The sequence below is a fragment of the Chiloscyllium punctatum genome, chromosome 8 (assembly GCF_047496795.1).
Source record: "Chiloscyllium punctatum isolate Juve2018m chromosome 8, sChiPun1.3, whole genome shotgun sequence".
Taxonomy (NCBI): domain Eukaryota; kingdom Metazoa; phylum Chordata; class Chondrichthyes; order Orectolobiformes; family Hemiscylliidae; genus Chiloscyllium; species Chiloscyllium punctatum.
Genome location: NC_092746.1, coordinates 126,920,558 through 126,937,409, shown reverse-complemented (window position 1 = coordinate 126,937,409; position 16,852 = coordinate 126,920,558). Strand labels below are relative to the sequence as shown.

The 16,852-nt window shown below is 42.4% G+C and overlaps 1 protein-coding gene across 4 annotated transcripts in view; it reads right to left on the bottom strand.

The window, feature by feature from the left end:
• The window catches only part of adck5 (aarF domain containing kinase 5), a 136,713-nt gene that overhangs the window by 74,149 nt on the left and 45,712 nt on the right, over positions 1–16,852 (bottom strand). For 3 of the 4 annotated variants that reach the window (XM_072576447.1, XM_072576448.1, XM_072576450.1), the window contains 2 exons: positions 13,526–13,675; positions 287–362 (listed from right to left, as the gene is read on the bottom strand). In XM_072576447.1, coding sequence (XP_072432548.1) covers positions 287–362; positions 13,526–13,675 — 226 coding nt within the window. Of the gene's footprint in view, positions 1–286; positions 363–13,525; positions 13,676–16,852 lie in introns of those variants that run through there. The other variant, XM_072576451.1, reaches the window with a different exon arrangement.

The following is a 16,852-nucleotide window of genomic DNA, read 5'->3' as shown; positions in this document are numbered from 1 at the left end:
TTATGCAATCTTAGGCATTTCCTGCTGAAGGGCTTATGCCCAAAACATTGATTCTCTTGTTCCTCAGATGCTGCCTGACCGGCTGTGCTGTTCCAGCACCACACCCTCAACTCCGATCTCCACATCTGCAGTCCTCACTTTCTACATTAGAAGATGCTATATATAAATAAATGTAAGTTTTCTTGCCACCAATACTCCTTTCATTTCATGAGCTTCAAACTTTCTGGCAAGCCTACTTTGACAATTCACCAAATCTATTAAACCAAATCAAAAATACAAAGCTTACCTCATCCTTTCCATAAAGTTTTACATTAATAGTCCACCAATAATCTGTAGAGATTTTTATTCCAAAGTAAATGGATCTGCAAAGGTAAGGATACAATACAAAAAGGTGAATGTATACAATAAGAAACCTGCTCCATCCTTCCAGCATTCTCGACATTATTCGGCATTGGAGTAATTATTGCTCGACAGTAACAATGTTGTCAAGCTGCACAATTGGCCCAAATGGAGAGAAATTTTATTCAAAACAGCCAGGTATAACTAGTCAATGCTCGTGTCCAACTGGAAATTAGGAATGTAAACAGGATTATAGACTTTTACGTATATACAGGATTCAAGACCTTCACTCCTATTGCCACTTTTCTTCTTGCCCCTTATAAACGGCCGCAATACAGGATTAAGGCAAATTAACAAGGATTATTTAAGTTTGTGCTAGGATGCCACCTGGAATATTGTACACAATTTTGATTTCCTGATGTTTTTAAAACCTCTTAGAAATTATTCCTGGTTAGATTTTGCCAAGAGCTTTGATCCTCGGCCATTCACTGCCATCAACTGCATTTGATCTCCATGGTTACTTCTTCCACAGTAAGTTCTCTGGATCTAATAGAAGACTCACTGCAACCCTAACCATTCCAACCTTGAAATCATCATTGCCTATTCCCTTGGCACACTGCTTTCCCTTGTCCAGAAGCTTGATTAGACAAGAATAAACTAAAAACAAAAAAAACCTGCAGACAGTGGAGATTTCAAAAGTACAAGTTGCTGGAGAAACACAGCAAGTCTTGAAGAATCAGTGAAGAGAGAAACAAAGACCAGTAAGACACTTTTTCAAAACCGACTATAGCTAAGAAAATGAATGATTCAGCAGATGGGGAGACAGTGGTTATGAAGATATGGATGTACTGTACCTTTGAGTTAAAAGCTATTAAAAATACCTGACAGCACTGAGTGTTCTCAATAAAAGTAACAATGTAACACTTGATCAAAAGCCAAATAGCTGGGTTGCCTGGAGTCAAAAACAGATCTGCCATTCAGTTTAAATTATACCCACACAAAAAAAAACTCCAATCCAGTTTGAATTTAGTATATTGACACAATCTTAAAAGCCAATCATACAATCCGATGCTTTAGGGTATAAGACCGGAGAAAATTGAACAGCTGGGAGGACAACTACAATGCCACCAGCATGTAGAGACTACGCGAAAAATAACTCTTAGAACGTACCTTTAAATCGATCAATAACCTGTGAAGCAGAATCCCCAAGACAACGACAACAACAGGAATACAGAGAATAACTGGAAGCTTCTTAGTTTTGAGATAAGTTTTGTTTCGTAAATGTTAATCGGGATTTTTATCGGACCAATATTGTAGAGGGGAAAGTACAAGACAGGTTGGAGGAAGGAGATGTAACTAGTTGTTAGTTAATTATTCTGTTATACTTCTAGAAATAAAGTCGTTAATTTTTACTTTCAATAGTGTTTAGCCTATCGAATTTTCACAGATTACTGCTCAGGATAAATCATTCCTGTATTACTGGTTTAAATTAAGCATGAGGGTTTACCCTATGTCTTAACAAGAGGGAGGAAAAAAAGAATGAAGGGAGAGAGGGAGAGAGAAAAAAAAAGAGTGGGGGATGGAGGGAGAAAAGAGGGGAGAGGGGGAGAGAAAAAAAAGAGGGGGGAAAGAGAGCCCTTTGTGGGCTCCAAAGACTAAGAAATTTATCCTCATTTCAGTCTTAAACTCATACCCGTTTAGTCTGAGATTGTGCCTCCTGGTCATCGATTCTCTCATGAGGGGAAATATTCTCTCAGCTTTTACCTTTTAACCTACTTCAGAATCCTAGACGTTTGAATGAGATCATTGCTCATTCTTTTAAACTCCAAATGAGTACAGTCAAAATCTGTTCAGCCTTTGTAACATAATCTTGCCTTTTTTTTCCCTCCCTCTTTTCTTTCTCTAGTGAACCTTCTTTGGATCACCTCCAAAGTTATATCTTTTCTTAAATAAAGAGACCAAAACTACACAGTCTGAGATGTGGTCTCATGAGCATCCTGTACAGTTGCAGATATCCTTCGCTCATACTCAAACCATCCCCCCCTTGAAATAAGGGGCAACATTTCATTAGTCTTCCTAATTACCTGCTAGAGGTCTGTGCTAGCTTTGTGTTTCATGTACAACTACCCTCAAGGCTCTACTGTTTTTCTCTATTTAAATAATGCTCTGTAATAATTGTTTTCCCTTCCAAATTGAATAATTTCACATTTTCTCACATTATACACAATTTGCCAACTTCTTACCCACTTATTTCACCTAGTCATGTCTACAAGCTTTTATGACCATCTTGCAACCTTCCATTCCACCTGATTTTGTGGCACCTGCAAATCTGGCTAAGCACACTCACTTCCTTTCTCTAGGTCATTAACATTTATTGTAAACAGGCCCCAGCACGGATCCCTGTGGAATCCAACTGGTCACAGGTCACCAACCTGAAAAAGAAACCCTTATCCCCCATCCCGTTTCCTGCCCATTAGCCAATTCTCTAACCATGCCAATACACAACCTCCAACACAATGGGCTCTGACCTGAGGGCTTAATCTTTGACAAGGTGCTGCACAGGAGACTACGGAGTAAGATAAGGGCCCATGTGTTTGAGCAAGGGACTAGCATGGATAGAAGCTTGGCTGTCTGGCAGAAAGCAGAGAGTAGGGTTAAAATAATCCTTCTCAGGATGGCAGCCGGTGACAAGTGGTGTTCCACAAGGCTCAGTGTTGGGGCCACAACTTTTCACTTCTACATTAGTGATCTAGATGACAGAACGGAGGATATTCTGGCGAAGTTTGCAGGTGATACAAAGATAGGTAGAGGGACAGGTAGCATTGAGGAGGCAGGGAGGTTTCGAGGGAGTTGGACAAAAAGTTAAAAGAGTGGGCAAAGAAGTGGCAGATGAAGTACAACTTGGGAAAATGTGAGATTATGCACTTTAGCAGGAAGAAGAAAGGCATGGGCTCTTTTCTAAATGGAGAGAAAATTCAGATGGCATTTGCTTTCAGAGGATTAGAATAGAAAAATAGGGATGTATGTTTGAGGCTCTAGAAGATTCTGGTTAAACCATATTTACAATAGGGGTGTTGTGTGCAGTTTTGGACCCCATAGCTCAGGATGTACAGGCCCAGGAGCACGTTCAGGGGAGGTTCACAAGAATGGTCCCAGGAATGAAAAACTTAACATACGAGGATCATTTGAGGACTCTGGGTCTATATTCGATGGAGCTTAGAAGAATGAGGGGCGAATCTAATTGAAACATACAGACTAAAATTGGGCCCTTGAAGACAGAAACAGGGGAATATATTACGGGGAACAGAGAAGTGGCAGAAGAATTGAATTGGTACTTCAGATCTGTGTTCATTGGGGAAGACACAAGCAATCTCCCTGAGGTAACAGTCCCTCAACTTAAGGGAATTTATATTTGCCAGGAATTGGTGTTGGAGAGACTGTTAGGTCTGAAGGTTGATAAGTCACCGGGGCCTGATGGTCTACATCCCAGGGTACTGAAGGAGGTGGCTCGAGAAATCGTGGATGCGTTGGTGATTATTTTCCAGAGTTCGATAGATTCGGGATCAGTTCCTGCGGATTGGAGGGTGGCTAATATTGTCCCACTTTTTAAGAAAAGGTGGAAGAGAGAAAGCAGGAAATTATAGACTAGTTAGTCTGACCTCAGTGGTGGGAAAGATGCTGGAGTCTGTTATAAAGGATGAAATTAGGACACATCTGGATAGTAGTAACAGGATAGGTCAGAGTCAGCATGGATTTATGAAGGGGAAATCATCCTTGACTAATCTTCTGGAATTTTTTCAGGATGTAACTCTGAAGATGGACGAGGGAGATCCAGTAAATGTAGTGTACCTGGACTTTCAGAAAGCTTTTGATAAAGTCCTACATAGGAGGTTAGTGAGCAAAATTAGGGCACATGGTGTTGGGGGCAAAGTACTAACTTGGATTGAAAGTTGGTTGGCTGACAGGAAACAAAGAGTAGTGATAAACTGTTCCATTTCAGAATGGCAGGCAGTGGCCAGTGGGGTACCGCAGGTATCAGTGCTGGGACCGCAGCTTTTTACAATATATATTAATGATATAGAAGATGGTATCAGCAATAATATTAGCAAATTTGCTGATGATACTAAGCTGGGTGGCAGGGTGAAATGTGAAGAGGATGTTAGATTACAGGGTGACCTGGACAGGTTAGGTGAGTGGTCAGATGCAGCTTAATGTGGATAAATATATGGTTATCCACTTTAGTGGCAAGAACAGGAAGGCAGATTACTACCTAAATGGAATCAAGTTAGGTAAAGGGGCAGTACAAAGAGATCTGGGTGTTCTTGTACACCAGTCAATAAAGGTAAGCATGCAGGTACAGCAGGTAGTGAAGGCTAATAGCATGCTGTCCTTCATGACAAGAGGGATTGAGTATAGAAGCAAAGAGGTTCTTCTGCAGCTGTACAGGGCCCTGGTGAGACCACACCTGGAGTACTGTGTGCAGTTCTGGTCTCCAAATTTGCAGAAAGACATTCTGGCTATTGAGGGAATGCAGCGTAGGTTCACAAGGTCAATTCCTGGAATGGCGGGATTACCTTACACTGAAAGACTGGACCATCTGGGCTTGTATACCCTTGAGTTTAGAAGACTGAGAGGGGATCTGATTGAGGTGTATAAGATTATTAAAGGATTGGACACTCTGGAGGCAGGAAACATGTTTCCGCTGATGGATGAGTGCCGAACCAGAGGACACAGCTTAAAAATACGGGGTAGACCATTTAGGACAGAGAAGAGGAGAAACTTCTTCACCCAGAGTGGTGGCTATGTGGAATGCTCTGCCCCAGAGGGCAGTGGAGGCCCTGTCTCTGGATTCATTTAAGAAAGAGTTGGATAGAGCTCTCAAGGATAGTGGAATCAAGGGTTATGGAGATAAGGCAGGAACAGGATACTGATGAAGGATGATCAATCATGATCATATTGAATGGTGATGCAGGCTCGAAGTGCAGAATAGCCTACTCCTGCACCTATTACCTATTATCTAATACCGAATGGCCTGGACAGAGTAGATGTTGGGAAGATGTTTCCATTGGTAGAAGAGACTGGGACCAGAGGGCAGAGCCTTAGAGTAAAGGGAATACTTTTTAGAACGGAGACAAGGAGAAACTTCTTTAGCCAGGGAGTGATGGATCTACAGAATTCATTGCCACAGAAGGCTGTGGAAACCGGATCATTGAGTATACTTAAAACTGATATAGATTGGTCCTTGAGTGAATGGGCTGAATGGCCTAACGTCTGCTCCTATGTCTTATGGTAAGGTGCTTTGTCTGACAAACACAGTCATAGAGATGTACAGCACAGAAACAGATCTTTCAGTCCAACTCGTCCGTGCTGACCAGATGTCTTAAATTCATCTAGTCCCATTTGCCAGCATTTGGCCCATTAACCTCTAAACTCTTCCTATTCACGTACCAATGCAGAGGCCTTTTAAAATTTTATAATTGTACCAGGCTCCACCACTTTTTCTGGGAGCTTATTCCATATACGCACCACCCTTTGTGTGAACAAGTTGGCCCTCAGGTTCCTTTTAAATCTTTCCCCAAATATTTAGACAAGACTAAGGTAATGGACAGGGGTTGTTATGAACGTTGTTTATAGGGACTTTCAGTAGGCATTTGATAACATCCCACATAGAAGCCTACCAAATTAAAAGGTAAATTATTGACATGGCTTGGAAATTGGTTGAGCTGCAGGGAACAAAGTAAGGATAGTGAGTAGATACTCAAATTGGGAGGGTGTAACCAGTGATATCCCACAAAGGATCTGTGCTCAATGATTCATATTATTTATTAATGGCTTGAATAATGGCATGGAAAGTCATATTCAAATTTGCTGAATACAGAAGTTAGCCTGCACGGTAGACAGTATAAATGATAGTATTACATTGCATTGATAGACTAAGTGAATTGGCAAAAATAATGCAGAAAGAGTTCAATATAAACAGTTGTGAAATTATCCATTGTGGGCCAAAAAGGGATAGATCAGAGTACTTTCCAGATGGTATAAAGTTAAATACAGGAGATATCCACCAACCTCTCTGTCACAGACTGGAGCAGAAGGATGAAGTAGTACAAAACACTGGTGAGATCCTGCTTGAAGCATAGATCTGGGCACCAAACCTTAAGCTGGATTTACTGGACTTAGAGGGAATACAAAGTAGGTTTACAAGAATGATACCTAGACAAGGCTTACATTATGAGGAGAGATTATACAAATTCGGCTTGTCATCTCCAGAATATTGAAGGTTCAAGGGTGATCTAATCAAAGTCTTCAAATTATCAACAGGAAAAGATAAGGATAAACCATTTTCACTGGTTAGAGACTCTAGAACTAGGGGGCTATAGTTTGAGAATTGTGGCCAGACAATGCAAGAGAGATGTCAAGAAGTACTCTACACACAAAAAGCGTGGTAAAGGTTTGAAACTCTCTTCCATAAATGGCAACAGATGTCAGATCAGTTAATTTTAAATCTGGTGGACTTTGGGCCAAAAGCAGTATATGGAGTTAGGCCACACATCAGCCATGATTGCATTGAGTGATGGGAAAAGCTTGATGGGCTAGCCGGCCTACTCCTGTTCCTATGTTTCTAGCTTGTTTCAATGCCTTCAGACAATAGTGGAACTGGTAGATACCTCCTCAAAACATTCACATTAGTCAGACATGACTGCTCTTTCATGACTGAGCCATGCTGACTCCGCCTTGTAAGATTATGATTTTCCAAATGTCCTGCTATTACTTAGTAATTGATTTGAATACTTTTTCAACAAAAATATTGGACTAATGAGTTTATAGATGTCCACTTTTTACCTCTATCTCTTTTTGAATGTTGACAGTTGATCAATCTGCTGGTACATCTCCAGAATGCAAAGGACATTTGGAAAATTATGACAAATACATTCACTATGTCTGTAGCTCTTTTACATCCTGGGATACAAGCCATTTGCACCAGAGGACTTATCTACATATAGCCCCATTAGTTTGTCTAATACTACACCTTTAGTGATGTTGCTTAATTCCTCCCCTATGTTCTTTAGTATTGTCGGGCTGTCAGAGGTATCTTCCACCATAAAGATTGGTGCTAAATATCTGTTTACTCCACTGCCATTTCCTTGTTTCCACATTACCATCTTCCCAGATTCATTTTCTAAGGGGCCTCGATTCACTTTGACTTTTCCCTTTCTTGTTAAATATTTAAAAGTTATCACTGGCTCTGGCATCTTTATAGGCTTTATTTTTTCTAACTTAATACTCCATTTAACTTCCTTGGTTAACCATGATTGGTTTAACCCTCCCTTAGAATCGTTCCTCCTTACTGGATGTAACTTTTGCAGTTATTCCTACCAAGACTATTCACCCTGTTCATCTTTTACTTGAAGTTAATTTCTTCAACCTATTACCAGACATAAGATAACTTGCTCCCTGGTTGGCTCCACAATATATTGCTCTAGAAAACTATCCCTAATGTACTCCATGAATTAGTTGCTGTGGCTAAGCTTTCCAAGTTGATAAACCCAAAACATGAAATTAAAGTCAGCCATAATCATTGCTTTTTATTCACTTGTGGGCGTGGGAGTTGCTGTCTGCCTAGCATTTATTACCTGTCCCTAATTGCCCTCAAGACATTGGTGGTGAGTTGTCTTTTTGAACCACTGAAGTCCATGTGCTGTAGGTAAACCCACAATGCCCTTAGTGAGGGAATTCCAGAATCTTGACCTGATAACAGTGAAGGAAGAGTGATATATTTCCAATTCAGGTCAGTGAGTGGCTTGAAGGGTAACTTGCCAATGGTGATGTTCCCATACATCTGCTGCCCTGGTCCTTCTAACAGAAGAGGTCATGGCAAACATATTGTGGAGAATCCTTCTCATTGATGGACTATCTCAAGGGCTTTGAGTATTGTTTAAATGTAGTTCAAATTCTAGGTAGAAGCCATGGGCAGGACATCTTTTAATGTGGAAATGTGTCTGCTGATGTGCAACAGCAATGTCCTTGACAGAAGCTCGATCCAGTGACATGGAAGCCTCAATAAGAATCTCCCTATTGTTGCAGCCTTCATTTGTCATCATAGCCATTGATGTTACACAAATATCTTCAACCTGAATCGCCGATGACAAACTTGTTTTGGATCACACTTTGTTTGGTACCTCCCCTCAGACCTTATTGACATGGGTGGCTCTGGCAAAAATTGAGAACATCCAATGGCATCAATCTCAGGATTGACAGATTATTCAAGCCTCAACTGCAACAAGGAGGCAATCCGTAGAAATCCACCCTCTTATACCAATTTTCATTATCAATTCAGGACATTCTAAATCTAGCCAATTTGTTGACATCCAACTTAAATCCACTGTGGGTGCTCTGACTTGATCTCAGGACCCCACCTAAAGTTCTCACTCTATTCCTTGGTTACAACTTTGATACAAGTAATTTCTTTTTTTAATTCATGCATAGGAAGGTGGGCATCACTTGCTAGGCCAGCATATACTGTCCATACCCAATTACCCTCAAAGATCGTGGTGAGCCGTGGAGGCCTTGAAGTAGCAACAATGTCTTTCCAAACGGGGATGGTGTCTGGCATGGACAATAACTTGCAGGTGGGAGTGGCGCCTTGATTTGCTTCCCTCATCTTTCGGACTTGTCAAGGTCAAGTTTTGAAGATGCTGTCAAAGGAGCCGTGGTAAGCTGCTCTAGTGCAATTGTAGATGGTACTCTCTGTTGTCACTCTGCATTTATGCTAGAGGAAGTAAATGTTGAAGGTGTCAGATGGGGTGCCAGTCATGTAGGCTGCTTTGACCTGCACAACGCTGATCGACTGCTGTTGAAGCTAGGTCAGATAACTGTGGAATATTTCATCATACCTGCCTCATAGATGAAGAGTCACTAGGGAGGGAAGTTGGGCTGCTTCCTGCAGAACTTCTGGTCTTCTATTGCAGCCAGCGTTGATATGGCTGGTTCAGTTTGGTTTCTGGTCAACAGCAACTCCCACGATGTTGATTGTACAGTCTCAATGATGATAATGCGTTTGAATGTCAAGGGTTGATTGTTAGCTTAACTTTTGTGGAGACAATTTTTCCTGATGAATCAATGATTCCTGAAGAAGGGCTCATGCCCGAAACGTCGATTCTCCTGCTCCTTGGATGCTCACATTTTCAGCTGGAGACAATTTTTACCTGGTACTTGTGTGGTGAAGATGTGTTACAAATCAGCCCCAATCTGAATATTGTTCAGGTGTTGCTACACACAGAAAAGATTTGTTATGGACAAGGCCAGACCCCTCAAAACCTTTTCAAGAAGATAGCTCAGACTCGAACTTTGCTTGTTGTTTTAAGCAGGCGTAAAGTGGATATTCCTGGACAGGAACAGCTGGTCAAATCACTTTGTAAATAAATTGTTTTGTTGAAAACTAATTTATTTATAATGGAACAGAAAACAGAACACCAAATAACCTATCTTATGCGAAAACCCCTTCGGTCCTCAATGTTGTGCTGACCTGTTATACCAATCTGAAGCCCATCTAACCTACACTATTCCATGTACATCCATATGCTTGTCCAATGACGATTTAAATGTACTTAAAGTTGGTGAATCTACTACCGTTGCAGGCAAAGCATTCCATACCCTTACTACTCTGAGTAAAGAAACTACCTCTAACATCTGTCCTATATCTATCACCCCTCAATTTAAAGCTATGCACCCTCGTGCTCGCCGTCACCATACTTGGAAAATGGCTCTCCCTGTCAACCCTATCTAACCCTCTGATTATCTTATATGTCTCTATTAAATCACCTCACAACCATGTTCTCTCTAACAAAAATAGCCTCAAGTCCCTCAGCCTTTCCTTGTAAGGCCTTCCCTCCATACCAGACAACATCCTAGTAAATCTCCTCAGCACCCTTTGCAAAGCTTCCACATCCTTCTTATAATACAGTGACCAGAACTGTACACAATACTCCAAGTGCGGCCACAGAGTTTTGTACAGCTATAGCGTAACCTCATGGCTCCGGAACTCGATCCCTCTATTAATAAAAACTAAAACGCTGTACCTGGACACTGAGATCTCTCTGCTCATCTACACACGCGAGAGAGCGCACGAGAGAGAGAGACAGAGAGGAGAAATGGCCACGCCCTTTTCATTTTCCAAGTGTATTATTTTATAAAAAACTTGAAAGACTTCTGCCTGAGACAGTATCTGTTAGTTACAAACAAATTGGCCCTAAACCCCTTTTCAAAATTTGTAATATACAACCTCTCTGGGGAAAAAAAAAGCCAAGGACAACATAACCTTGTTAAAGGAACAGCTTAGACTCAAGGATCCAAGAATTCAATATCCAAGGAATTATAAATGTGGAATCACCAGCAAACATTCCCAAATCTGTCCTTATGAAGAAAGGAAGGTCACTGGTGAACTGTCTAAACAGGCCATGACGCTCAGGAACTCCTGCAGTGATGCCCTGGGATGCGGATGAGGTCCTCCAACAACCACAACCATCTTCTTTTGTGCTAGGTATATTTCCGATCTGCAGAGAGTTTTCCCCGATTCTTGCTGCCTCTTGGTCAAATGAAGGCTTAATGTCAAGGACATTCATTCTCACCTCAGCTCTGCAGTTCAGCTCCTTTGTCCATGCTTGGTGTAACTTTTGGCTAAAGGTAATTTCTGATTGTATGTGCACAACTACAGTTAAAAGTGCCTATTTCCCTCTCCATAATATCTTCTACTTGGCTACTGCTTTGAGATGTATTTAATTTGGAGGGCATGGACAAGGTAAACAGCAAAGAACTTTTCTCCCTGAGCGAAGGTATCAATGATCAGAGGACACATATTTAAGGAATACACAGATTTACAAGAGGGGTGAAGAATTTTTTTTCCTCCCTACTCAGTGGTGGGAATCTGAAGCTCACTGCCTATAAAAAAAGGTGGCAGAGGCAGAAACTCTAATTGCATTTAAATAGTATTTAAATGCTCTCATCAAGAGAAAGGCAGGGGCTTATGCGAGGATGAGGCATGAAGGCTCAGTTAGGGGGCTTGAGTGTTATAAGTTAGCCAGAAAAGATCTAAAGACAGGGCTAAGAAGAGCCAGAAGGGAACATGAAAACTGGTTGGTGGATAGGATCAAGGAAAACTCTAAGGCCTTCTAAAATGATATATCAGGAAGATAAGAATGACTAGAATAAGATTATGGCCAAAGATAGTAGTGGGAAGTTTTGTGTGAAATCGGAGAATACGGGAACCGCTTAATAAATACTTTTTGTCAGCATTCACATTGGAAAAGGGCAATGTTAGTGAGAATACAGAGATACAGGCTATGGGATCAGATGGGATCATGGTTGACAAATAAGAAGAGGTTTTAGCAATTTTGGAAGATCTGAAAATAGATAAAACCCCTGGGCCAGATGGGATTTATTCTCCGATTCTCTGGGAAGCCAGGAGGTGATTGCAGAGCCTTTTGCTTTGATCTTTGTCATCACTGTCGACAGGAGTAGTGCCAGAGGACTAAAGTTAGCAAATGTTATTCCCTTGTTTAAGAAGGGGAGTTGGGACAACCCTGGTAATTATAGAACAGTGAGCCTTACTTCACTTGTGGGTAAGGTGTTGGAAAAGGCTATAAGAGATAGGACTTATAATCATCTGGAAAGGAATAATTTGATTAGGGATAGTCAACATGGTTTTTTGAAGGGTAGGTCATGCCTCACTAATCTTATTGAGCTCTTGAAGAGGTGGCGAAACAGGTGGATGAAGGTAAAACTGTTGATGTGGTGTATATGGACTTCAGTAAGGCATTTGATAAAAAGTTCCACACGGTAGGCTACTTCACAAAATAGGGAGTTTCGGGATTGAAGGCGATTTGGATCAGAAATTGGCTAGCTGAAAGACGACAGAGGGTGGTGGGAAATGTTCATCCTGGAGCTCGGTTACCAGTGGATTTGTTTTGGAGCCACTGCTGTTTATCATTTTTGTGAATTATCTGGATGTGGGTGTAGAAGGAGGAGTTAGTAAATTTGCAGATGGCATTAAGGTAAGCAGAGCTGTGGATAGTAGGTAAAATAGTAGGTTTATTCCTGATGAAGGGCTTTTGCCCGAAACGTCGATTTCGAAGCTACTTGGATGCTGCCTGAACTGCTGTGCTCTTCCAGCACCACTCATCCAGAGCTGTGGATAGTGCCAAAGGATGTTGTGAGTTACAAAGGGACATAGATAAGGTGACTGTTTTTGACGGGTGCAGAATCAAGAGGTTTTTTCCCTATCGAGAAAGAGAGGTCTTTTTCAATGTTGTATAATCTTATCATGTGGAGGTACTGGTGTGGACAAGGTCAGAAGTCACACGTTCCAGGTTATAATCTAATGGGATTACTTTAAATCAGAAGATTTCAGAGCACTGCTCCTTTAGAAGGATGATAGTAAGGCAATGCTAAGGGATTTTAACTTTCCAAACAGACTGGGACTGCCATAATCTTAAGGGCTTTGATGTAGAAGAATTTGCTAAGTGTGTATAAGAGAATTCTCATACTCAGTACAAGAGTGTAACTACTCAAGAAGGAGCAAAACTTGACCTTTTCTGAGGAAATAAGGCAGGACAGGTGACTGAGGCATCAGTGGGAGAACACTTTGGGGCCAGTAGTGCACCTGCTGTCTCCCCAGTGCCATCTATAAGGCACAGTCAAAAATTGTCTGAATGGATGCGGCTCCAACAACACAAGAAAATCAATGCCATCCAGAACAAAGCATATGTTTGTCTGGCACCCCATTCACCGCCTTCATCAATCACTCTTTTCACCACCAATGCACTATGATGGCAGAATTTACAAGATATGCATCCACAAGATGGACTGCACAACTTACTACTCTCCTTTGGCAGAACTTTGCAAATCTATGACTCCTATCACATAGAAGAACAAGGGCAACAGACATCGGTCAAATTCCCCTTCAAAGCACACACCATCCTGACTTGAAGCCATATCATCCTTTCATTGTCAATGGGTCAAAGTCCTCCACTCCCCTCCTCCTTGTTCCCCTAAACATTCCATGGACACATTAAAAACTGTAACTGGGGAGATTACATGCCTTGAGGAAAGGATGAGTAGATATCAGGGCTTTCCCAACAGTTGAGTAAAACCCAAAAAACAAACAAAGGAAATAACTATATTTACTCACCTGTAGAAGCGACTAACACCTTCAAACAGTAGCCTCATCTTCCTACGGTCACGGGCATCTGACAAGCTAAATACAGCACCCATAGCCAGTGGGACACCAACCACAGCCCCAAGGAGTAGCTTTTTATAGAGGCTTTGTCGAAGGACATAACTATAGAAGGGCAAAAGAAAGATCCAATGTCATCATGGTTAAAAGCAAAACTTTGTCACAAAATCTTATCTAAATTCTTGCTTCTTTTAATAAAGCATCATGATGCAACATAACTCGGCAAGCTCTCAATTTCAACAATTCCTAGCAGTGAGAATTATTAGTGCTAGCTCTGTATTGAGAAATGACAGACTGCGTTTCGCAGCAGAGAGCGGCGGGAGCTGGGCGGAAGTTCAGACGGAGCGCAAAGCTGGTCGGGTAGGTAAGTGATTGTTATATAAAGAACTTACCTCGACGCCAACGGTCGTTTCGCAGCAGAGAGCGGCGGGAGCTGGGCGGAAGTTCAGACGGAGCGCAAAGCTGGTCGGGTAGGTAAGTGATTGTTATTAGAGTGGGTGTGTTCTAAACCCCAGGTCCTACAAAGTAGGGTCTCCCTCCCTCCCTCCTCCTCTAACCTTAATTAAGAGTCCACAGAGTTGCCATAGGAAGAGGGTCTAAGGAAGTTTAGATCGAAGAGTGAGGCTTCAGCTCAGGAATCTTGATAAAGAGGTTGAGTAAAGAGATTACGCCACAGTTGAAGAGGGTGAAGACATGACTGCTCAGCTGGTTCAGTGCGCTACGTGTTTGATGTGGCAAGTCAACGACTCTGGTGTGTCTGGCTCGTATATGTGTGGAAAGTGTGCGCACATTCAGCAATTGACCGAGCATATTGCAGCACTGACGAAAGAACTCGAAGACCTTAGGCTCATCCGAGAGAACGAGATCTTTCTGGACAAGACCTTCAGTGATGTTATTACACCAATCATGCCAGAAGAGAGCAGAAGAGTGCAGACGAGGAGACAGGTGCAAGAGACGCCGGGAGAAGTACCTGTCAGGAACAAGTTGAAGCTTTTGGAAACAGTAGAGTCTGATGACACTACCAGTTCGCAAGGCGGCCATGTTTGTCAATCAAAAGTTGCCGCAGAAGCAGAGCGGAAGAGTCGGACATCACATAGAGCCGTGGTAATAGGGGACTCCATCGTGAGAGGAACTGACCGGGGGTTTTGTGGCAGCAGACGGGATTTAAGGATGGTGTGTTGCTTTCCTGGTGCTAGAGTGAAAGACATCGCGGACAGAGTGCAGGACATCCTCAAGGACGAGGGTGAAGAGCCCGAGGTGGTGGTACACGTCGGCACAAATGATGTCGGGAAGAAGAGGAGGAACATACTACAGCGAGACTTCGGAGAACTAGGAAGAAGGCTAAAAAGCAGGACGTCCAAGGTGGTTATCTCCAGTTTGCTTCCAGTTCCTCGGGCTAGTGTGGCCAGAAACCGGGAGATAATGGACTTGAACGTGTGGTTGGGGAACTGGTGCAGGAAGCAAGGTTTCAAGTTCTTGGATCACTGGGGTATATTTTATGGTAACCATAAATTCTACAAGAGAGATGGCTTGCACCTTAATACAACAGGGATCGGCATTCTGGCAGGCAGGTTTTCTGCTGCAACACCGCTACATTTAAACTAAGTAGCGGGGGGGAGGGGACAAGCTGGATGTTTAAAAAGGAAATTGAAGGGGTAGTTAGAACAAGAGAAGTCAAGAAAGACAACTGTATCAAGGAGGCAGAAAACTGGAAAAGGCATCATGCTGTAAAGTTGAGTGAAATAAGGGTTGAGGGGAAGGGTGAGAGCAGTAACAAATTAAAAATTCTATATATGAATGCACGAAGCATTAGACACAAGGTGGATGAGCTTGAGGCTCTTTTGGAAATTGGCAGATACGATATTGTGGGGATAACTGAGACGTGGCTTCATGGGGACAGGGCCTGGGAAATGAATATTCAAGGCTACACGTGTTATCGTAAGGATAGACTGACGGGCAGAGGGGGTGGGGTGGCCTTGTTGGTAAGGGAGGATATTCAGTCCCTTGCGCGGGCGGACCTAGAGTCAGGGGATGTAGAGTCAGTGTGGATAGAGCTTCGAAACACTAAGGGTAAAAAGACCCTCGTGGGAGTCATCTACAGGCCCCCAAACAGTAGTCTGGATGTTGGAGGTAAGTTGAATCAGGAGCTGAAATTGGCTTGTCGCAAGATGTTACTACAGTTGTTATGGGGGATTTTAACATGCAGGTAGACTGGGTGAATCAGGATGGTATCGGGCCTCAAGAAAGAGACTTTGTGGAGTGCCTCAGAGATGGATTTTTAGAGCAGCTGGTGCTGGAGCCGACCAGGGATAAGGCAATTCTGGATCTGGTATTGTGTAACGAACCAGAATTGGTCAGTGACCTCGAAGTGAAGGAGCCATTGGGAAGTAGTGACCATAATACAATAAGCTTCAATCTGCAATTTGAGAGGGAGTGGGTACAATCTGAAGTGACAATATTTCAGTTGAATAAAGGGAAATATGGAGCTATGAGGGAGCAACTGGCCAAAGTTCAATGGTTTAATACCTTAACAGGGAAGACCGTGGAGGAACAATGGCGGATATTTCTGTGTATAATGCAGAAGATGCAGGATCAGTTCATTCCGAAAAGGAAGAAAGATCCCAGGAGGAGACATGGGCGGCCGTGGCTGACGAGGGAAGTAAAGAAACATATAAGGTTAAAAGAGAAAAAGTATAACTTAGCGAAGATAAGCGGGAAAATGGAGGACTGGGAAGCTTTTAAAGAACAACAGAGGATTAGTAAGAAGGAAATACGCAGAGAAAAAATGAGGTACGAAGGTAAACTGGCCAAGAATATAAAGGAGGATAGTAAAAGCTTTTTTAGGTATGTCCAAGGCAAAAAAATGGTTAGGACAAAAATTGGGCCCTTGAAGACAGAAGCAGGGGAATATATTACTGGGAACGAAGAAATGGCAGAGGAATTAAATGGGTACTTCAGATCTGTGTTCACTGGGGAAGACACAAGCAATCTCCCTGAGGTAACAGTGGCTGAAGGACCTGAACTTAAGGGAATTTCTATTTGCCAGGATTTGGTGTTGGAGAGACTGTTAGGTCTGAAGGTTGATAAGTCTCCGGGACCTGATGGCCTGCATCCCAGGGTACTGAAGGAGGTGGCTCGGGAAATCGTGGATGCTCTGGTGATTATTTTCCAGAGTTCAATAGAATCGGGGTTGGTTCCTGAGGATTGGAGGGCGGCTAATGTTGTGCCACTTTTTAAGAAGGGTGGGCGGGAGAAAGCAGGAAATTATAGACCAGTTAGTCT